This window comes from Elephas maximus, chromosome 3 (genome assembly GCF_024166365.1).
Source record: "Elephas maximus indicus isolate mEleMax1 chromosome 3, mEleMax1 primary haplotype, whole genome shotgun sequence".
NCBI lineage: Eukaryota > Metazoa > Chordata > Mammalia > Proboscidea > Elephantidae > Elephas > Elephas maximus.
In genome coordinates this window covers 165,758,336-165,781,724 of record NC_064821.1, presented here as the reverse complement: position 1 = coordinate 165,781,724, position 23,389 = coordinate 165,758,336, and the positions used below count along the sequence as shown (strand labels likewise).

The window sequence follows — 23,389 nt, the reverse complement described above, 5'->3', positions numbered from 1 at the left end:
TGTTAACTCTTTCAATTGTTTTTCTCTTCTTTATTTCATTTAATTCTGCCCTAATTTTTATTATTTGCTTTCTTCTGGTGCCTGAGGGTTTCTTTTGTTGTTCTCTATTTGTTCAAGTGGTAGTGATAATTCTTTGATTTTGGCCCTGTCTTCTTTTTGTATGTTTGCATTTATTGATATAAATTTACCTCTGAGCACTGCTTTCACTGTGTCCCAAAGGTTTTGATAGGAAGTGGTTTCATTCTCATTGGATTCTATGAATTTCATTATTCCATCCTTGATGTCATCTATAACCCAGTCATTTTTGAGCAGCGTATTGTTCAGTTTCAAAGTGTTTGATTTCTTTTCACTGGTTTTTCTGTAATTGATTTCCACTTTTATGGCCTTATGGTCAGAGAAGATGCTTTGTAATATTTTGATATTTTGGATTCTGCTAAGGCTTGCTTTACGACCTAATATGTGGTGTATTCTAGAGAATATTCCATGTGTGTTGGAAAAGACAGTATACTTGGTTGCTGTTGGGCAGAGTGTTCTGTATATGTCTATGAGGTCAGGTTTGTTGATTGTGGCATTTAGATCTCCTATGTCTTTATTGAGCTTCTTCCTGGATATTCTGTCTTTCACCGAAAGTGATGTGTTGAAGTCTCCTACTATAATTGTGGTGCTGTGTATCTCACTTTTCAGTGCTGTTAGAGTTTGTTTTATGTATCTTGCAGCCCTGTCATTGAGTGCATAAATATTTAATATGGTTCTATCCTCCTGGTATATTATCCCTTTAGTCATTATGTAGTGTCCTTCTTTATCCTTTGTGGTCGATTTAACTTTAAGGTCTATTTTGTCAGAAATTAATATTGCCACTCCTGCTGTTTTTTAGTTGTTGTTTACTTGATATATTTTTCCCCATCCTTTGAGTTTTAGTTTGTTTTTGTCTCTAAGTCTAAGGTGTGTCTCTTGCAGGCAGCATGTAGATGGATCGTGTTTTTTTAAATCCATTCTGCCACTCTCTGTCTCTTTATTGGTGCATTTAGTCTATTTACATTCAGCACAATTATGGATAGGCATGAGTTTAGTGCTGTCATTTTGATGTCTTTTTTTGTGTGCTGTTGACAATTTCTTTTTCTCACTTAATTTTTTGTGCTGAGCAGCTTATCTTTATATATTGTCTCTTCCTCTTATTTGCTGTAGTTGATTTTGTTCTTCTGAGTCTCTATTTTTTTCTTGTGTTTTATTTCTGATGAATACAATTGTTAGTCTCTTGTGTGGTTACCTTAATATTTACTCCTATTTTTCTAAGTTTAAACCTAACTTTTATTTCTTTATATCGCCTTGTCTTCCTCTTCTTATGAAAGATCTATGACTACATTTCTTAGTCCCTCTTTATCGTTTTAATGTTGTCTTCTTTTACATAATGACCTTGTTGTTTCCCTGTTTTGAGCATTTTTTAATCTTGATTTATTTTTGTGATTTCCCTATCTGGGTTGACATCTGATTGCTCTGTCCGGTGTTCTAGTCTTAGGTTGATATCTGATATTATTGATTTTTTAACCAGAGAACTCCCTTTAGTATTTCTTGTAGTTTTGGTTTGGTTTTTACAAATTCCCTAAAGTTCTGTTTATCTGGAAATGTCCTAATTTTGCCTTCATATTTGAGAGACAGTTTTGCTGGGTATAGGATTTCTGGCTGGCAATTTTTTTCCTTCAATGCTTTATATAAGTCATCTCACTGCCTTCTTGCCTGCATGGTTTCTGCTGAGTAGTCCAGGCTTATTCCTATTGACTGTCCTTTGTAGGCTTCTTTTCGATTATCCCTAGCTGCTCTTAAAATTCTCTCTTTATCTTTGGCTTTTGGCAAGTTAGATTATAATGTGTCTGGATGACTTTCTTTTAAGGTCTTCTTTATGTGGAGTTTGATGAGCATCTTGGATCGATATCTTTTCATCTTTCATGATATCAGGGAAGTTTTCTCCCAACAAATCGTCAGCAATTTTCTCTGTATTTTCTGTTATCCCTCCCTGTTCTGGTACTCCAATCACTCATAAGTTATTTCTCTTGATAGAGTCCCATATGATTCTTAGGGTTTCTTCATTTTTTTAAATTCTTTTATCTGATTTTTCTTCAAGTATATTGGTGGCAAATGCTTTATCTTCAGTCTCACAAAATCTTCCTTCCACTTCTCAATTCTGCTCCCCTGACTTTCTATCGAGTTGTCTAATTCTGTAATTTTATTGTTAATCTTCCGAATTTCTGATTGCTGTTTCTCTATGGATTCTTTCAACTTATTAAGTTTCTTTTATGTACTTGAATAATCTTTTTAATTTCTTCAACTGCTTTGTCTATGTGTTCCTTGGCTTGTTCTGCGTATTGCCTGATCTCCTTCCTGATGTCTTGAAGAGTTCTGTTTATTAATCTTTTGTATTCTGTATCTGGTAATTCCATGAAGGCACCTTTATCCAGAATATCCCTTGATTCTTTGTTTGAGAGCTTGTTGAAGTGATTATGGTCTGCTTCTTTATGTGACTTGATATCGACTGTTGTCTCTGAGCCATCTATAAGTTATTGTATTAGTTTATTTTGTTTGTCTAGTGTATCCTAGCTTCTTGCTTTGTTTTGTTTTGATATTTCCAAATAAGTTGCTTGAGTGAGCTGCTTGATTATGTTCGCCTTTGAAGCTCTAACATGTTGTCACCAGATGGCTAGAGCTGTTACCAGGTATATGAGCCGAGGAGTCCATTCACTTTTCTTGTATGGATTCAGCTCAGGTGTCCAGGTAGTTGGTCATCAAGTGTGTGGTACAGTCTCTGTCCTACAGTCTTAGGGGGGCAGGGGTGACTGGTGCAAGTACCAGTATCTGGTTGCAGAAAGGGATCACGCTGTGAACAAGGCAGGGGGCTGACAACCATCCCCCAAGTCTCTATGAGGAAAGCGTATCCCTGTTCCCTAGAACACACAGGTGGATGTGTTCTGCAGACAGACCTTGGTCACCCAGTGCTTTTGGTTGTAAGGACCGGGAGGTACCAGTTATCTTTGGACCCCAGTTGTGGGTGGCTGGGTGACCTGAGTGGAGCCACTAGTCCTTAGGCCCCTGGTGTGGGTAGGTGAGGATGCTATTTAATAGGCAAAGTGGTGTCAAACATCAAACACCCACCTCTCCACCACACAGCTGAAACAGTTCCAGTCTGCAAACAAGGGCCTATTCTCCTGAAATAGGCCTGCATAGGTCCATGCAGGGCAGAAAGCTATTCAAAGTCCACCGATCATTTATGCCTGGACAGGAGCCGCCTCTGTCCTTAGCTCCCCACGTTAATGAAGCTGGCAGATTATCTTTTCCCCTATTGTGAATTTATTCCTTCTCCAAGGTGGGAAAGTGGCTCAGGTCATGCAACAGGGCCTACCTCAGACCCAGGGAAATTGACAGCCACTGAAGCCAGGTTTGGGATGGGGGGAGGCCATGGTTAAATATACACAACTTAGCTTTTGCTAAGAGTGCCATTCTTCTCTGGTTCTGGAGGTGTGAGTATGCTGTGTGGCTGGATGTTACCCCCTGAGGAAACTGCGGCTGAGGGCTACCACCAGCCCACTGCAGCTGCTCCCAGGAACGGTGCCTGAGGGTTCCCTGCGATTCAGGTTCAGCAATTCCTCTCCACTTCGGAACCATCTCTCCCTCCCCCTGCTGCTAAGTCTATTTTCTAATTCTGCCTTTGATGTTCAGGGCTTCTAGCTTGTCATAAAGGTAATCTTTTCACTTGTTTCTTTGGATCTATGTTGTAAGAGGGCTCACTGGAAGCATCTGACTACTCCACTATCTTGGCACCACCCCTCATCTTTTTTTTAACCAAAATTAATTGCAGTTAACCTCTTGAAGTCCCTTGGGAAATCATCTCCTATATGACATTTTAGTCCTGGATTTTGGGGGAGATATAGCACTCTGCTTGCACAAAGATTAAGTGCTTAGCTGCTAACTAAAAGGTCGGCATTTGGACTCATTAGTGGCTTGGCAGGTGAAAAGACCTGGTGATCTGCTGCCTAGGAAACCCTATTGGGAAATTTCACTCTGTCATATAGGGTCTCTATGAGTCAGAATCGACTCAATGGCAAACAACATCATTTAGTTTACTAAGGAACAACTACCAGCCAAAAAAATTAATTATTTTTGGTTATTCATCGTATTTATTATTCTTTTCTCAGAAACTTAAATGGACAATGAAATTGATTAGGGCTGTTCTTTTTATCCACAGCTATGAATAAGTGCATTATCTCTGTATCCCATTTGAGAACCAAACTCAGCATGCCTGCCTGTGAGCAGGAGGTTGAGGCCTCAGTGCATGTGCAGTATCCCTGTAAAGTGGTTGAGCTGTCATGGCTCCCAGGAAAGCCACTGGGGTGGCAAAGATGTCAACTTCTTTAGTCCTAGTCTGAGCCACCATCCCGTCTGTGAGCAAGAGGAAGCTGCAGGCCATATGGGCTGCCTTCATCCTGACACCTTCAGCAGTGCACAAGATAAACCATATCTTAAAGATAAGCCTGAACGTGTAGGTGTGAAAGTTGGTGTCTGAACCAGGGGTTGCAATGGCCTTTCTTATACTTTAGAATATACAGAGACAAAAGGAGATTGTGATGAAGACGTTCAAGATGGTGCCAGAGTGTTCATCGAAAAGAAAGCAGTTAACCCATTTAGGAACAGAAATGGACTATATAGAAAACAAATTATTCAGTGGGTTTGTGTTCAATAACCCAAACATCAAAGGAACTTGTGGCTGTGGAGAAAGCTTCAATACGTGAAATCTCAGGACTACTGCTCTGGCTGTGAGCTCCAGGGATGCCCACGGAAACCTTGGGCTTACAAAGGATACCATATGACTATCGCGATCCTAGATTCACAATGCATGACTGGCTTTTGAGGAAAATAAAAGTAATGCATTTGCAAATGAAATGAAACAAAACAAACAAACAACAAAACTAAGCATGCCTTACACATTTACGAGGTTTTCCTTCAACAGTGATGGCTAAGATTTTTGTCAGTTCCCTGTCAAATTGGAAAAATTAGGTCAATGTAGAGCTTTTTTTATAAGGCTAAATTTGTTAAAGATTTTAATAACTGTCTTTATTCTGACATTATGATCTTTCTACTTAGGGAAGTTAAGAGGAGTTTCTTTTAGAAAAATATGGTAATTGTGTATGGTAAAGGGGATCTGCATTCAAGGTTTCAGAATGGGAAAACAAAATCTACAGCAAAAATTTATATAAAGAATAATTATTTCCATAAGAATTAATGTAAGTAATTGAGATTTGGCACTAACATCCTACTATCCAAAACATTTTATTCATTAACATGCTCCCAGACACTTAAAAGGCATTATCTTGTTAGGTGTTGTAGAGCCAGTTCCTACTCATAGCAACCCTGTGTATAACAGAACTGAATGTTGCTTGGTCCTGTGCCATCCTCACAATAGTAGATATGTTTGAGCCCATTGTTGCAGTCACTGTGTCAATACATTTTGTTAAGGGTCTTCCTCTTCTTCACTGACCCTCTACTTTACCAAGCATGATATCTTTCTCCAGGGATTCTTCCCTCCTGATAATATGTCCAAAGTTAGTGAGACAGTCTTGCCATCCCTGCTTCTAAGGAGCATTCTTGCTGTATTTCCTCCAAGGCAGATTTGTTCATTCTTCTGACAGTCCACGGCGTATTCAATATTTCTCACCAACACCATAATTGAAATACACCAATTTTTCTTCAGTCTTCCTTTTTCCTCATCCAGCTTTTGCATGCATATGAGGTGATTGAAAAGACCATGGCTTGGGTCAGGCACACTATAGTCATTAAAGCGAAATCTTTGCTTTTTAAGACTTTAAAGAGGTCTTTTGCAGCAGATTTGCCCGGTGCAATATATCGTTTGATTTCTTGACTGATGCTTCCGTGGGCATTGATTGTGAATCCAAGTAAAATGAAATCCTTGACAACTTCAGTATTTTCTTCATTTATCATGATGTTGCTTATTGATCTGGTTGTGAGGATTTTTGTTTTCTTTATGTTGAGGTGTAATTCATACTGAAAGCTGCAGTTTTTAATCTTCTTCAGTAAGTGCTTCAAGTCCTCTTCACTTTCAGCAAGCAAGGTTGTGCCATCTGCATATCGCAGGTTTTTAATGAGTCTTCCTCCAATCCTGATTCCGCACTCTTCTTCACATAGACCAGCTTCTCTGATTATTTGCTGAGCATAGAGATTGAATAAAGATGGTGAAAGGATACAACCCTGGCACACACCTTTTCTGATTTTAAACCACACAGTATCCCCTTGATCTGTTTGAAAAATTGCCTCTTTGTCTATGTACAGGTTCTGCACAAGCACAGTTAAGTGTTCTGGAATTCTCATTCTTTGCAATGTTATCCATTATTTGTTATGATCCACACGGTTGAATGCTTTTGCGTAGCCAATAAAACACAGGTAAACATCCTTCTGGTGTTTTTCACTTTCAGTCAAGATCCATCTGACATCAGCAATGATATCCCTTGTTCCACATCCTCTTCTGAATCCAGCTTGAATTTCTGGAAGTTCCCTGCCAATGTACAGCTGCAGCCCTTTTTGAATTTTCTTTAGCAGAATTTTGCTAGCATGTGATATTAACGATACTGTTTGATAGTTTTTTTTTATTCCTTTGGATCACCTTTCTTTGGAATGAGCATGAATTTAGGTCTCTTCCAGTCAGTTGGCCAGGTAGCTGTCTTCCAAATTTCTTAGTATACACATGTGAGCACTTCCAGCATTGCATCGATTTGTTGAAAATCTCAACTGATATTCCATCAATTCCTGGAGCCTTATTGTTCACCATATGTTCAGTGTAACTTGGACTTCTTCCTTCAGTACCATGGGCTCTTGATCATATGCTACCTTCTGAAATGGAGTAATGTTGATCAATTCTTTTTGGTGGAGAGACTTTATGTATTTCTTCCATATTCTTTTGATGCTTCCTGGATCACTCAATTTTTTGTCCATAGAATCCTTCAATATTGCAACTTGAGGCTTAAATTTTTTCTTCACTTCTCTCAGCTTGAGAAATGCTGAGTTTTTTCTTCACTTTTTATTTTTTACCTCCAGGTCTTTGCACATTGCATTACGATGAAATGAAATAAAACGTGCAAAAGGCTTTTTAAGTGTAATAGAAGAATAACATTATTGTAATAAAATATTAGAATTTAATAATGTAAAAAATAATGCTTTGCATATGCTTCCCTTTAAAATTTTGACAGTGAACTTAATGGGAGAATTATGTGGGTATGTTAAGCTGCTGCACCAAAAGTAATGAATGTGAGCTAGCCAGAGGGAAGGGTGGAGCAAAAGCATATTTTTGATTTAACTTCAATTAGATCCTGACGGAAACCCATTGCACTTAGAATAAAATCCAAGCTATCTTGCCACAGTCAAAAAACAAGCAGACGCATTGCCACTGAGTTGATTCCAACTCATAACAATCCTATAGGACCGAGTAGAACTGCCCCATAAAGATTCCAAGGCTGTAAGTCTTTACAGCAGCAGACTGCCACGTAATTCTCCAGGGGGGTTGCTGGTGCGTTTGAACCATCAGCTTTTTGGTTAGCAGCTGAGCACTTAACCATTGTGCCACCAAGGCCGTAAAGTGAGCTAGCCTAATTCTCTAACCCCTGGATCACAACGATTCGATTCCACTGCCATGTTAATTCCAACAAGTTTGTTCCTCCTACTCCATTTACTGTTGCCTCTGTTTGTAATGCTTTTCCCCCAATCATCAAATATCTAGTTCCTTCTCATCAGATTTCAGCTCTCAAAGGTCTTTTCTAAAGTAAAAGTACTCACTATCACCATCACTCTCTATTACATTAGTTTGTTTATCATCTTCACAACATGCAACCCTATCCAAAATTATCACATTTATGAACTGAGTTATTGCCTGTCTCCCTGAACTACAGTGTAAGTTCAAATTCTCCATTTTGTTTATCATCATAAATCCTAAATCTGGGACAGTGACTGACGTACATAGAAAATACTTAATATTTATTGAATTAATAGATTATGCTTATTTTATTGACTCTAAGGCAGTGTCGACTGTATGGTACATTATTATTTATGTACCACCATGAAAGAAAATACGTTGCCATTTTCCCCATAATACTTTTATTAGTCAGAATTATTATTTTATATTCACTAAAAGCTCTTGTGAACTTATTTGGGCATAGATTTTTATCATGTGTCATGCTTGTGTGTCTGTAAAGTAAAAAAAAAAAAGCAAAACAAATTTGTCAAGATATTCCTAAAACTTCTTCACAAAGTCCAACACTTCTGAGTGTATTTTTCTAGTAATAAATTTGACTATATTTTAAAAATTCTATTCATCAAGAGGCAGCATAAAAGAGTTAAAAAAAAAACAGATAAGGAGAGTGTCTACTTGCAACATATAAAACCAACAATGTACTAGTATTGTGAATATATAATAAACAGATACACATCACTAAAAACAAACAAACAAAAGAAAATGGGGGGAAGACTTGAATGACTGTAGATGTATAAGAAAACTGTACAGGCAAATAAACAGGCAAATGAAATTATGCTCAGCCTCATTAATAATCAGGAGAATGCATATGTTTGAGATAATTACAGAGGAGTTACAAAAATAGTACAGAAAGTTCCATAAATCCTTCATCCAGCTTCCCCTTATGTGACTATCTTACATAACCATAGTACAATTTTCAAAACATAGGATATTAATCTTGACACCATACTATTAACTAAAGAACAAAATTAATTGGAATTTGAATTTTGCCTCTAATATCCAGGATCGAACCCAGGATCCCACACTGAATTTAGTTATGCTTTTTTATCATCTCCATTCTTTGACGGTTCCTCAGGTTTTCTTTGTCTTTCATGACCTTGACATTTTGGAGCAGTACCAGTCAATTATTTTATAAACATCCTTCAATTTGGCTTTGTCTGAGTTTTTCTTGATGAGATTCAAGTTTCCATTATTTGGAAGGATATTACAGAGGCATTGTGCCCTTCTCATTGCAACATTTCAGGGGGTATCTGATGTTGAAATGTATCATTTGGGGCGTTAACCTTGATCAGTTGGTTTCGGTAGTGTCCACTCACATTCACCACTGTAAAATTGCTATTTTTCCCTTGTAATTAGTAAATATTTGGGGAGAGATACTTTGAGACTATGCAAATATTTTATTTCTGCTTAGACTTAGTCTTCTAACTTTAGCACCCATTGGCGGATCTTGGTGGATCTTTTTGGCTAATACATGTCCATATTTCCCCACACAGAATTATCTGTGGATGGCTGGGAACAACGATGATGCAGCATTTCTAAGAGTGCTTCATTGTTGTCTCCAAGATTTTATTTGAAACTATTAAAAGCCATGCCAAAAAAAAAAAAAAAAAGCCCACTGCGGTCGAGTCAATTCCGACTTATAGCGACCCTACAGGACAGAGTAGAACTGCCCCATAGAGTTTCCAGGGAGTGCCTGGTGGACTCGAACTGCCGACCTCTTGGGTAGCAGCTGAGCTCTTAATCACTACGCCACCAGGGTTCCCGTTAAAAGCCATAGTGGTAGGAAAAATACCAAGATGGCACCCAAGATTCCCACCCACTGGTTTACACCCTTCTCTTGAGTGTAGGCAGGGCCCTGGTGGCATAGTGGTTAACAGCTCAGCTGCTAACCAAAAGGTTGGCAGTTGGATTCCACCAGCTGCTCCTTGGAAACCCTATGGAGCAGTTCTACTCTGTCCTACAGGGTTGCTCTAAGTTGGAATTGACTTGATAGCAATGGGTTTTGAGTGTGGGCGGGCCCTGTGGATATGAGTGGATACCATTGTCATAATTATGGTAGCTTCTGTGGCATTCTTGACACTTTGGAACAATGTGTGTCAATAATTTTATAAACATTCTTCAATCTGGTTTTGTGAAATGTGTCTAACAAATGAGGAAGATGGAGAATTAAAAATTATACTGTCAGATGAGTTTTTGAAAAATGTATCATTTTATTAGGTATGTATGTATCCCTAAACAATATGTTGTATAGTCACACAATGGAATATTTTACTTCAATAAAAATGAATGACATTTACCTACAATAAAATGGATGAATCTCAGAAAAAATGTTGAGTGAAAAAATCAAATCCTTGTATACACAGTATACCATTTTTATAAAATTCAAAAAGGTATAAAACTGAAGAGTATGTCATTTTAGGGATACATATTTTAGGCCTTTTTACGTACATGATAAAACTTAAAAGGAGAAACGAGTTGGGAGGGATAGGAGAGGAGCTCAAATAGATAAATGGAAAGTACTGGTAATGTTCTAATTCTCAAATTAGATGATGAGTTATTATTACACATGATCACTTATTTGGATATCATATTTATCATTTTATAAGCTAAATACATTAAAAATATAAGTGCAAAGATATGTATAAAGTATTGACCAAATTTATATCCACATGGTTCTTTTTAAAATTATCCTTACTTTTCTTACTACTCAGGGAATTCAGATTTTCACAAAAAATAATTTTATTAAAAGGTTACTAGGTAGTTCTCAGGATCTCTAGGACAGCTGGAGAGCCAGAATTAGAGGCTACATAGCCAATTAGCATGTCAGAGTTTCTTCAAGGCTCCACTGTTTCCACTGTTTGGCACAGACACTGCAGCTTACACCACTGGCTTTGCTGAAACCGGATACTGGTTGTTGTCACTAGAACCATTTTTGTTGTTCCTTTGTGGAGTTGAACGTACCAGCCAGTGCTGTTGGTCATGTCACCTTCACTCAACGGATCCTGCATGGTTACCTGCCTTCTTTGTATCACTAACCTTGAAGTTTTAAGGCAGATGTATCTTCCCTAGTTGCAAAGGAGGTTGGGAAATCATGTATCTGGTGCTTTCAAGTTCTTTTGGAGGTAAGAGGGCTCTGCTTCACAACATAGAATGGGAGTCTGGGTACTGACTGATGTAATGACTGATGTCTGTCACGGCCCATTCTCTTGGCTACACTACATTAACATACTTGCAGCTATTACTTACACTTTTTAATAAAATGTTTCCACACAACATAATGCTATCCACTGTAAAAGGACTTGTATCAGACACTGTTAGTTGTTTTCTCAATTTCCTCTCTGTTAATAGTGATTTTATTTGGGGCAGCAACGCCCTCTCTTGCAGCTAAAAGTGGCCATGTGACAGGTCAGGCAAATAAGATAAGAGGAAAATTGTTTGGGATTTCTGGAAAAGCTCTGCTTTTCCTGATAAAAAGAGGATACACAGAGCTGGCACAGGCCATTTCTCACACCCCCACCTCCAACTTGGGCATGACATCTGGCACAGCAGCAACCTTCTTGTGACCACAAGAAAACTGCATGAGGGATAAAGGCCTACATGCTAAGGCGGCAGATCTCAAAGAACTGCACCCTTTTCTGCAGATAGTAAGGACCACTGACTGAACTGATTAAGTATTACTCCTATCAGTTACATGCATATATATTTTCAGCTACATCATTCTAGAAAACAGATAATAACAATTATATCTCATTAGTTAAACTCCGGAGCCCCTGTGGTGCAGTGCTAAAAGCGACTGACTGTGGTTTAAAGCTACCAGTGGCATCGTGGGAGGAAGAAGAGGCAGTTGGCCTCTGGAGGTTTACAGCCTCAGAAACCCTGAGTCTGAATTGACTTGACAGCAGTGGGTGGGGAGTTAAAACTTCATCCACTGAGAATTCATGACACTTTATATATATATATATATATATATATAGGCTGTAGGGTTTCTTTTGCACTATTAGTAAAAATAGATTTTGCTAATCAAGAGCCATGTGAAGTCAGTAATATTTGGCATTTAAAGGAAGCGTAACTTAGTGGTTAAAAATGTGTTTGAGTCTGCCTGGGTTTGAATTTTGGACAGATAACATAACGTCTTTGTGCCTAAGCAGCTGCAAGATGAGGTACAGTTGAAACGTAGATTATATAATACAATACCTGACACGTACTAAAGCACAGAATGTTAATTATTGGCAATACCATCCACTTTCTGCTTTTGTTACACCAAGCTTTTCTAGTTCTCCTCCTGTCCATTTGTTCTCTCTATTGGATTCTCAGGTTAAAATAGTTCCTCCTCTGTATTCTAGACATACTTACATCAAATTTATCACACTGCATTGTAATTATATGCATACTTGTTTGTCTCCACCAGATTCTTCTTTGAAAAGTATCAATGCTTTTTCATTTTTCTATTTGTAACTCGTAATGAAATGTCTGGCACAAAGTAGACTAGATATTCTCAACCTTGTGTCCTTGGAGTTACCTGGGATGCTCACTAAAATACAAATCCCTGAACTCCATCCTCAAATTCCTATTTCAGTAGGTCAGTGAACCACATTTCAAGAAACAGATCTTCCATGTTTGAATCAAATTAACATAAGCTAAGGTAATAAGGTAAATACCAACATATTTAAATGTTTCTCAGAATATTTCCAAACCTAGTTTTTATAATTTATATCATATGAGGATACCTCTAAAAGTCAGCAACAATTTGTACAATGGTACTGCTAAATACATTCTACTTATTCAGGAAGACCTGTTCTGACAGTCATACACATATGTATATACACTGTACACATGTATTTATGAAAAGCCCTCTGTACTTCCCAATAATCAGACTCATTACTGAGTAAGATTAGCTAATCTTCTCAAAGTTAAGGTTTTTACTAGAAAACTTTGTACTGAGATTTTGCAAGCCAGTCAAGTTCCTCCACACACTGCACTGCATCCACTGCAAAGCAACCTTACTGTCCACCCAAATGCAAGTCGAGGGCGCAGCTGCGCAGGGCGCTGACAGCCCGCCATGTTGTCTTCGGATTCATACTTTTAAGTTTTTCATTTGTCAGAGGGAAAAGTCAACATAATTTATTCTGAAACCTGAGCTGTAAAGAACTTTATAAACAGCTCTAAAGGTACATAAGGCAGGTGACAAAAGGGACATGTTACGCCTTAATGAGCCATCTGATTACTTTGTCATCCCCACTGACATCTGGCCACGGCGGCTGACACACAGTAAGGGGTACATGCCTCCTGAATGGACTTGTGGGACACATGGTGGCACCAAGGGCATACTTCAAAGCAAAGAGCTGGACTAAAAGTTTACTCATTCATGGGCAATAAAATAAAAATGCCCAAACTTAGGGGTGGACACATTCTTTGAATTCTATGCAGGGCAATGAATAGAAATTTGTTAAACTTATCCATTAAAGCCCATCACTGTAGGTAAAGTCCATTGCTATAACTGGGATCGGTTGCTATTAGGACATCTTGGAGAGATTTTGTTGTTTTAGCTAAAATCAACTCTTTATGACTGTACAAAAGAAATTTTACATCGCATAAAGTGCTAGCGAAAAACTCTAATACTGTATCTGTATGGTGCTTAGTGTTATTGGAAAACACTGACAAGTTTAGCATTCATAATTTATTTGTGGAAAAACCTAAATAGTGTAACATGAAGTAATTTGTATATTTGAAGAGGATGTGGGAATGAGGTGATGAGTAAGCCTAGATGACCACCCAGTATTTGAACCTCAACACTGCTTTGTTGTTGTCTACATAACACTATGAATATAGTTATTCTCATTAGGTGATAAAACTTGGTTTCACTGTGAAACATGGATCTCAAAAGAAAGCCAACTACTAGTGCCAGTAATAAAAGACATCTAGGTGATGGTTCTTAATTATAAAATGTAGCAGCTAAGAACTACGATGTGAATAAGTCTACTATATGCTCTTTGCACTGTGTGAACTACTTAAGTTGAAGATTTCCTGGCACAACATGAATGAAAAACTGACTACTTTAACAGAGTAAAAGCTATTTTTAGCATTTGAGCTAAGTGAGCATGTGTGCACACACACACACACAAGGACAAGTTTCTAGGCATTCTTTGAATATAACGACTATACTACAACTGGGGGAAAAAAAAAAAACAGTTAACTTATTTCCAAGTATGTTTCCTGTGGACTAGCAGTAGGTCCTCTCAAATTAAGAGTGAAGACACCAGGCCACAAAGTGTTAACTCTTAGCACCAGAGAGACTTAAAACTTCAGAGGTGAATGACATTACAAGTGAGAGAATCTGCAAGACTAGCTCTGTGGAACTAGTATCACTTTTGTTAAACAGGAAAAATCCAGGTGTATGCAGAATAGATTTGAAAAGTTACATCTCTTTTTCAAAGTTCTTTAGAACTGTATTTTACAATTCTATGTAAAATAAAAGTACTCGTTTATACTAAAATGCTTTAAGTTTCAGAGATGTGAAAAAACTAAAATGAACTAAAAACAGTTTATGTAAACTGAGGTCCCAGAAATTAGAATTAAAAGTAGTCTCTTAGAGAAAGGAATGGTGAAATTCAGTAAGTATTCTCACTAACACACTAGAAAATTGTTTTGTAGGCAGTCAACACTGACTAGCCATTCTAAATTGCCACCTGGTATCTTTAATCAACACTAAATCATGCCTGAGGCAAGACAATGAACAGCCAATACTCCAATGGAAAGATAATAACTTCTTTCCTTGATAGACAAGGTCCACTAGTATTCAGGTGGTGAGCTATTTGATGGCTTGGGAAGCAGCGTCCACTGAGTCTTCTTTCCGGACTTGAAGAGACTCACTGCTGATGGACAACAATTCTCGAAGTTCCTTATTCTCCAGCTGAAAAAAAAAGGTGTTATGTTCATTTCATGGATTTTTACTGTCAAAATGCATCAGAATACTTTTTTGGGGGCCATATAGACATTTTAATTTTGAAAGTTCTAAGGAAACAAAAAACACACTGGCTGATAAATTCCTAAAATATTACTTACTTATTCAACAAACATTTACTGAGTAATTTCTATATGCCAAGTGTTAGGTGTACAAAGATACTCTTCATAGTTTCCACAGGTTTACTATTATTTCTTCCATCTTTCAAATTGCTAATAATCTTTTCAGGAAAGTGGGAGAAGAAACTTACTAGGCATATGGCCAGATATCATGTGGGTGCTTTACATGATATCTCACAACAGTCTGTAAGGTAAGTATCATTGCTGACACCCACATTCTATTTAAGATGAGGACACTGTGGCTCAGAACTCAAAAAACTTGTTCATACAGACACTAGGACGTGGTATTGCTGGGATCTGAATCCAATGCCCATGCTTTTTCCACTTACAGTATGAAGTGAAGCTTGTCCCACATTTCCCTAAAGCCGTTTCCATAACTAGGGTAAATCAGGGTGTGGTGTGATTGATTACTTTTGTGTGGCATTTCTAGCAATGGTCTTGAAGCTCCCACCCAAATGATTGCGTGGGACTGTACAGATACTATTGGAAGGGGATTGGGTAGTTTGGCCATCCTGCTGGACTTGAAATGAGCCATCCCATAGGCGGGGAACAGAAAATCCCACTACTGCAAGGGAAGAATAGCCAGGAGCTGGAGCGTCCTTCGGACCTGGGATCCCAGCGCTGAAGAGCCTCCTGGAACCAGGAGACACAGAGAGAGAGAGAGAGAGAGAGCAAGCTGTAACCCTGAAGAGTGGTGGCAGCAGAGACCCAACAGCAGGAATCAGCATGGTGGGCTTCCTGGCCCACAGAGGGACAAAGCTGAGTGGCTCTGGGCAGAGGCCTAGGCCTAGGTAGAGGCATGCCTGTGAGCACAAGTGGGAAGAGGCTGTTCTGATGGAAGAACTGTACCGTTGAGTGTTCTTGTGCTTCAATTATAACCTGTTATTTCCCTAATAAACCCCGTAATCCTAAGAATGGTCTGTGAGTTCTGTGTGGCCATTGCAATGAATTATTAAACCCAGCAGAGAAGTAGAGAATGCTGTGGGAGGGATGGTTGGTGTCCAAATTGGTAGAGGTGGCAGAGAGAGAAGGCATGTCTCACCTCAGCCTCATAGGATTCAGCCTTGGGCTGTTGATCTTGATTCTCCTTTCCCCTTGTGAAGACAGAGGAGGTCAGACCCTGCCCCCATCCCGTTTTTACACAGGATAGCGTTGACAAGGTTGTTCTATCATTTAACTAGCTTATAATTCCTACTTAGGACCTTGTCCATTCTCTTTAATTTCCAGATAGGGCAGCTTGTACTCTTCATCCTTATTTTCTCTGCAGGAAATTCTGGTAAACCACTGCATTTTCAGATTTTGCCAAGAGGTCTTATGCCATATAAAGTACTTCCCTCTGTACTCTGTATCTCTCTCCTGGCACTTATATACCATTTCATATAAGTACTAGTCTTACTCTCTCCACTAGACTCTGAGTTCTAATGGGCAGGGACCCTATTTTTTTCTTTGGTATTTCTCAAAGGAACCTGTAATATGTAGCTCTCAAACCATCTACTGAAATATTTTTTACTTAATGATTTTATGGGCACACTAATGCCCCAGGCCTTTCTTTGTAATGTATTTCTGTTTTTAAAATATCAAGAACTATGCGGCTTATAAAACAAACAGCAGTCCCTTGGCTGTATTCCCACAAAGGCAACAACTTTTAACACTGTGGTGAATTAATTATTTTTGTATGTGGCCTTTCTAGCCATGGTCTTGTAACTCCCACCCAGGTGACTGGGTGGAACTGTGTGATAAAATAACTGTCTGGTCAGTTTTGCCTTAAAAGAGAGCCAATTCCAGAGCAGGAGGGGGAGCCCACCACCAAGGAAGGATGGACTCAGCAGCAGGAGACGGCGGTATGGCATGCTTCCCAGCCCATGGAGAGAGAAAGCTGAGTGCCTTTGGGCAGAGACTGAGGGCTATGGTGATGCGTGTCTGTAAGCACAGCCCGGGAGAGGCTATCCTGATGGAAGAACTGTATCCTGAATGTTCTTGAGCTTCCCTAATAAACCCCATAATTGTGAGTGTGGTCTGTGAGTTCTATGTGGCCATTGCAATGAATAATCGAACTCAGCAGAGAAGTGGAGAGTGCTATGGGAGGTACGGTTAGTGTCAGAATTAGTAAAGATGGTGGAAAGAGGAGGCTTATATGGCTTCTGCCTCATGAGAGTTAGCCTTGCACTGTTGATCTTGGTTCTCCTTCCCCCTTGTGGGGCTGGAGTTTTTACAAACACTTTCACCTATTTCTTTTGGTATTTACTTCCATAATTCTGAATAACATGACTGTACTATAACTCCTGATCATTCATTTAAGACATTATCTGTTCACTTCCTATTACGGCAGATAAGGAACTTTAGCTCCCATATAACCTGTCCCTTCCATTCTTTCCAGCCTCCCAGTGTGATAACATTTCAACTACTAGCCAATCTGCAGTTGGTATTTTCATTGTTTGCTGCCTATCACATTTCCTTTCTCAAAGAAGGTACAGTGGAAAAAAAAAAAAAAAAAATCCTGAGCACACATGAAACATGCATACATTGCAGTGACAGAACAGTAATAACATATATATCTTCCAGACTTCATGAAAACTCCGTGAAACATTGTAGACCTAAAATAGCAACAATCTTACCTCTAATTGGGCTAGTTTTTCCTGAACCTTACAATACTGGTCATCATCCACCTGAACTGCTTTCCTCATCACTTCTCCCATTTCACAGATTCTGTCAATTTGACTTTCAATTTCCTGTGACGGTATTAAGAAAGAAAAGGTGAAAAAGTAATCATTTCTACAGATATAAAGCTCATGAGAACATATGCATTATGATTTAAAAAGTTCATTTAATCCATGCTACAGAGGTTACAATGAAGCTTCACTACATAATCTGAGTCCTCAGGAGTAAAGCCGTAATAAAGTGGCCTTGTAATACTCAGAAATAATTTCTATTTTCAAAAAGCCAGTTCTAGTGTAACCACTGGATTTTGGACAATATCTCTAAGTGGCTGTTTAACTTAAGTTCTCCCGCTTTCATTGGGAGGAAGCTTATCACATTCCAGGGTGCCTTTTTCCATCTTTGGACATCTTAGAAAGTTCTCCTATATCATATAAATCGTTTCCTTCAAGGTTCAGTAAATTGGTAAAATTCATTTTCCTCCTCTAGATGAAAGCTTAAATGTAGCTATCCCTATTCCTTAAGACTTTTGTTAAGTCAATAAAGTCAACAGAATCTAAGATGAAATTGATCTCTCACTAAATTCCACCGTAGCAAACAGCGAGGTTCAATCTATTAACCCAGAATTAAGTGATATGGTACCTGTGAATGTACCATGACAACTGTGAAGCATCTTATAAATATAAGTACAATTATTGGGTCTCCCAAATTAAATCATAAGCAGCCTAAGTGTAGAAACTACGCTACACATACTTTTTAAACACCACTATTCTCTCCTAACAATAGAGCATGATGCTATGCAGTTCAGTTTGACACTTTCAACACTAACTGGCATTATGTTTGGTGCAAGTGCTTAGCATTCCTTAGCGTTCTGAAAAAAGATCTTGATGCGGTACAGGGAGAGGAGGGAACCGTGGGCCACTCAAATAAAAGGCACTGAGTAGCTCCTCATCCCCTTCTGATTATCTTTACAAAGCTAAAGCAAAATAAACAGCAATTGTGATAAACATGAAAGGAAACACAAGGTTATTTTTCTTGGAAATCAAACACAAAATCTAAAATAATTTCCAGATTTCAATTCAGTTAATTTAGAATTTACTTATCAGAGCTTCTTACTGCAGAATGAGACTGGTGAGCTTTCAGGACTGGTTCAGCATCCACTGCTTTTTTAGCGACCATCAACTGTAACATCTGTTTCCGGTACTTGCTCATGATGAGTTCTAAGGCATCCTGGTGTTCCTCCAAGGAAACCCATAGTTCTATCAAAAAATAAAATAACTTGGCAGCAATGTCTGAGAAACCACTCCCAAAACCAAACTCTTAACAGTTGGAATTTTACGACACTCCATAAGATACTGTGAGTCCAAAGTTGTAAATCAATGTTTAAATCCACAAAACTAAAGAGCTAAGGTTTATGTTAAAAATAACTTCCTAGGCAGAGACACCATAGTCTAGTAGAAACACCGTAGGGTATGAAATCAGAAGACACAGGTTTGAGTACAGTTCTGTGACTTACTAGCTTAATAAAAGTACTCCTGAGCAAATCATTTAACCTCTCTGGGTCTATTTCTCAGCTGCAATACTGTAATAATAAATACCAGGCTTGCCTATACCAAAATGAAGATACAAGAATACAATGTGAAGTAATATGTGAAAACCTTCTGTAAACTGATATGTAAGTGACTATTAAAAAAATTTTTTTTAATTAACACTACCATCATTAATAACGTAGTTAACATGTTTAAGAATATATATCCTGAGGATAGAACTGTTCCTGCACCTTATGCGATAAGAGTAAAAAAAAAAATTTAACTTTAATGTTTATTTCGATTACTATTTAAACATTAAATTCTAAGCCCTTTGAGAATATGAACTCCTTTGTTACGCAAGCCTCTATCCGGGGATATTTAAACACACCACGCAATAATTCAATTCTATTAAGCACCACTTTGATGAGCCGTCTATAAATGCTAAATCAGTCAGATGACCTTGAAAAAGATATTTAGCAATTACACCACACCATTATTGGTCTAGCAAGTGACACTCCTTTTAAAAGTATTTACCTGGGAATACGTATAGGATGTCCACGTTTGTGAACAGTTAAGGCAGTTCTGCAAGAATTTCTGAACTGCTACTGGAAAAAAAAAATCGTAACTACACAAAAAGCCTGACTAACCTCTGTTTTCCTGCTGCAAGTCTCTAATCTGCGTGTTCTCTTGGGACAGCAAAATGTGAGGCTTGTATTTAGACACGTCCTTCACATCGGATGCATCCTCTTGATACTGGACAAACAGAAAGACAGACTAAGCGCGCCGAAAACAGGGGCAGATACAACTGAAAAGGTAGGAGCCAGAGCTCCAGGCAGTATTCTCAGCCCCAACTCGGCAGACGCCTCACCGCCGCCCTCTAAGACCGGGAACAAATTCCAGGCCGAGTTCTCAGTTTACCTCGCAGTCCACACCTCAAGCGCCCAGAACCCGAGGGCACGGATCCCCCATCTCTGCCTGACCTGGTCCGGAAGCGCTGCCCCAGCCTCCCGCATAGCTGCCACCCGCCGGTGCAGTGCCGCCGACTGATCCACCAGCGACTCAGCGGCCGCATCGTGCTCCCGCAGCCTCTCCAGCAGAGTCTTGGCGTCTGTCAGGATCTTTTCGATGGTGCAGGTCATAGCGGATGCACGACCCCACCTGTCCGCACCGCTCACCTAAGCAAAGCGCCCAGATCTTCCTTGAACCCTTCTCAGCGTAACATACGTCACTTCCGGGAAAGTTGGCCAGGCGCCTCAGCCGCCGCGATCTATGCGCCTGCGCAATGACAGATACGTCCTCAGGTTGACCCGCTTTAACCTGCGCCTTCGCTTCAGCCCCGCCCACCGCAGAGCTGACGGCTTGCACTGGCCGGGTTCTTGTTTTCCTGTTCCTAAGCTTGATGGGTTTCTCTTTTTTCTACTGGCTTTTGGTTAATGTGGGTTTTTTACTCAGTCATCGTTTTACTCTAATTGCGTACTTTTTTGGTTTTAATTCAATTAATACATTGAAAATAAAATTAGTCAGAAAAACAACTTTTTTGTCATTTGTTATATCAGTTTATAAGAGTTTTGCTTGTCATGTTTGTACGTCAAACTTTGCTCTTTTTCATTCATTAATTTAATAAATATTTTTGGAGCGTCTTCTTTATTCCAGGCACTGTTTAGTCTCTGGGAACACAGCAGAGAATAAGACACAAGGTCTCTCAAAGAAAAACCCCGCGACCACATGTGTCACAGAATAGAGCTGTTCATAGGGTTTTCTTGGCTGTAATCTTTATGGAAGCAGATCACCAGTTCATCAAGCCTTTCTCCCATGGAGCTGCTGGGTGGATTTGAACCACTAACCTATAGGTTAGCAGCCAATGGCAAACTTCTTGTGCCACTCAGGCTCCCTTTCTCCCATTAGGGAGCTTATGTTCTAATGGGAGAAAGAATTTATACTCCAATGAATAATTTAAGGCAGTGAGAGAATTAGGAGCCTGGTGAAGGGGTGAGAGTGCCAGAGCCTTAGTGAGAGGTCAGAGAAACGCGGAGGGAAGGGGAATTTGGGCTGTTCTGTTCCCAACAGCTGGCACAATGGAGACACTCAGTAATTGTTAAGGGGGTAGATGGGGAACAAGCTCAAGAAAAATAACAAATCAGGGCCACAGACCAACGGGAAAAACTTTAATGCATAGCGACAGAGGTAAAGAGATTTCATTCAAAACAAAAGAAAAACACCCTGCCTGAGTGATCTATTTCCTTTGGTTTTGACTTCCACCCAGGCCCATTGGTTCTCAAATCCATCTCTGTAGTTGAAATCTCTTTCATTAACCTAGGATATTTATATCTAGTTGCGTACAGAGTGTTTCCACAGTGACAACCTACAGGCACCACAAATTCAACATGGTCTAAAACTGACCTCATTATTAGCTTTGCCTCTAAACCTGTTTCTTCTGTCTCCCTAAAGAGCATGTTCATACACCCATTTTCATAAAACAGAATCCTGAAAGTCATTGTTTAGTCTTCCCATTTACTTATGTCTCACATTTAATCAATTACCAGTCTATCTCCTTTATATCTTTGTTGTTAGTTGTTAGGTGCCCTCAAGTCAGTTCTGACTCATAGCGACCCTTGTACAGATGAACAGAACACTGCCTGGTCCTGCACCATCCTCATGATCATTGTTATGCCTGAGCCCTTTGTTGCAGCCACTGTGTCAGTCCATCTTGCTGAGGGTCTTCCTCTTTTTCGCTTACCCTGTACTTTACCAAGCATGATGTCCTTCTCCAGGGACTGAGCCTTCCTGATAACATGTCTAAAGCATGTGAGATGAAGTCTGGCCATCTTTGCTTCTAAGGAGCATTCTGGCTGTACTTCTTCCAAGATAGAGTTGTTTGTTCTTTTGGCAGTCCATGGTATATGCAATATTCTTTGCCAACACCATAATTCAAAGGCGTCATACATATTTTCTTCTTGGCATTTTCACTGCTACTGAGTAGATCGGGCTATCACCCTTTTTCATTCAGATAAAGCAACAGTCTTCCAACGACCTCAGGTCATCTCCTCTACCAGCTGTCCTTCATGGACACCACAATCCCTATTGCCCTATCAAACCACCAAAAAAACCCAAACTCATTGCCATCAAGTTGATTCCAACTCACAGCGACCCTCAGGACAGAGTAGAACTGCCCCCATAGAGTTTCCAAGGAGCACCTGGTGGATTTGAACTGCTGACCTTTTAGGCTAGCAGACATAGCGGAAACAGGGTTTCCACTGCCCTATCAGTGAAGGGAAAACCCTGGTGGCATAGTGGTTAAGTGCTACAGCTGCTAACCAACAGGTCAGCAGTTCAAATCCACCAGGCGCTCCTTGGAAACTCTATGGGACAGTTCTACTCTGTCCTGTAGGGTCACTATGAGTCGGAATCGACTCGATGGCAGTGGGTTTTTGGTTTTATCAGTGGAGGGTAATTATTCTTCTACATCCTGCTCACTTTAGTATTGAGACCTAAACTGGCCAATCTAATTCCTCAGTGACACTTTCAAACAATTACTCTTACATGCTTTTGTAAAATGTTACTTTATATTGTTTGTATCACCCAGCTGAACATTCTTTGATCCTTCTTCATTGCTGACCTTTTATCTCGGGAATTCTTTATTCCTAGAAAATTTTAGGGGTTGGTTTACAATCTTTTTTGGTTATTCTTGTTAGTTGCTGTTGAGTAGAAACCTTCTCCTGGCAACCCCATGTGTACATAGTAGAACTGCACCATAGGGTTTTCAAGGCTATATGACCTTTTAGAAGCAGATTGCCAGGCCTTACTTCCCAGGTGCCTCTGGGTGGGTCTGAACAGCCAATCTTTTGGTTCGTAGTCCAGCACTTAACCATTTGTGCCATCCAGGGACTCATCCTTTTTGATTACCCCATTTTTTGCCCTCATCTTGGGTGACATCCATGTCCATGTGGACAACTTATCTAGTGTCCTACCCTTTGTTGGTCTCTTTAGTTATAAACCCAAAACCAAACTCATTGTCATCAAGTCATTTCTGACTCATAGTATCCCTATAGGACAGAGGAGAACTGCCCCATTGGGTTCGCAAGCCTGTAATCTTTTCCAAAGCAGACTGCACATCTTTTTCCTATGGAGCAGCTGGTGGGTTTGAACTACCAAACTTTTGGTTTGCAGCCAAGTGCTTTAACCACTGTACCACCAGGGCTTCTCCTCTTTAGTTATAGAAACATTAAATTTACTTTGTCCATCCATGGCCACACTATGAATCATTCACCAAGAATTGTTCCTCATCAGAACATTTAACTTTAACATCTAACTCTTTAACTGC

At 39.4% G+C, this 23,389-nt stretch overlaps 1 protein-coding gene and 1 pseudogene across 1 annotated transcript; one reads left to right on the top strand and one right to left on the bottom strand.

The window, feature by feature from the left end:
• The first annotated feature begins 4,388 nt into the window (after positions 1-4,388).
• LOC126071396 (iron-sulfur cluster assembly 1 homolog, mitochondrial-like) lies at positions 4,389-4,778 on the top strand (annotated as a pseudogene).
• A 5,348-nt stretch (positions 4,779-10,126) lies between these two features.
• Positions 10,127-20,289, bottom strand: SIKE1 (suppressor of IKBKE 1). Its single transcript, XM_049880008.1, has 5 exons — positions 20,049-20,289; positions 19,716-19,821; positions 18,656-18,798; positions 17,500-17,613; positions 10,127-14,714 (listed from the first exon to the last, which is right to left on the bottom strand). Exons 1-5 carry the CDS (start codon positions 20,205-20,207, stop codon positions 14,613-14,615), a joined length of 624 nt encoding a protein of 207 aa, XP_049735965.1. The 5' UTR covers positions 20,208-20,289; the 3' UTR covers positions 10,127-14,612.
• Between the last annotated feature and the right edge of the window lie 3,100 nt (positions 20,290-23,389).

Excerpts from the sequence above, each read along its gene's own strand:
- SIKE1 (XM_049880008.1), bottom strand. The coding sequence starts at position 20,207 with ATGACCTGCACCATCGAAAAGATCCTGACAGACGCCAAGACTCTGCTG. Across the intron at positions 17,614-18,655 it reads CTCACCAGTCTCATTCTGCA|GAAATTGAAAGTCAAATTGA; the intron begins GTAAGAAGCTCT and ends ATACCGTCACAG. Across the intron at positions 14,715-17,499 it reads AAAAACTAGCCCAATTAGAG|CTGGAGAATAAGGAACTTCG; the intron begins GTAAGATTGTTG and ends TTTTTTTTTCAG.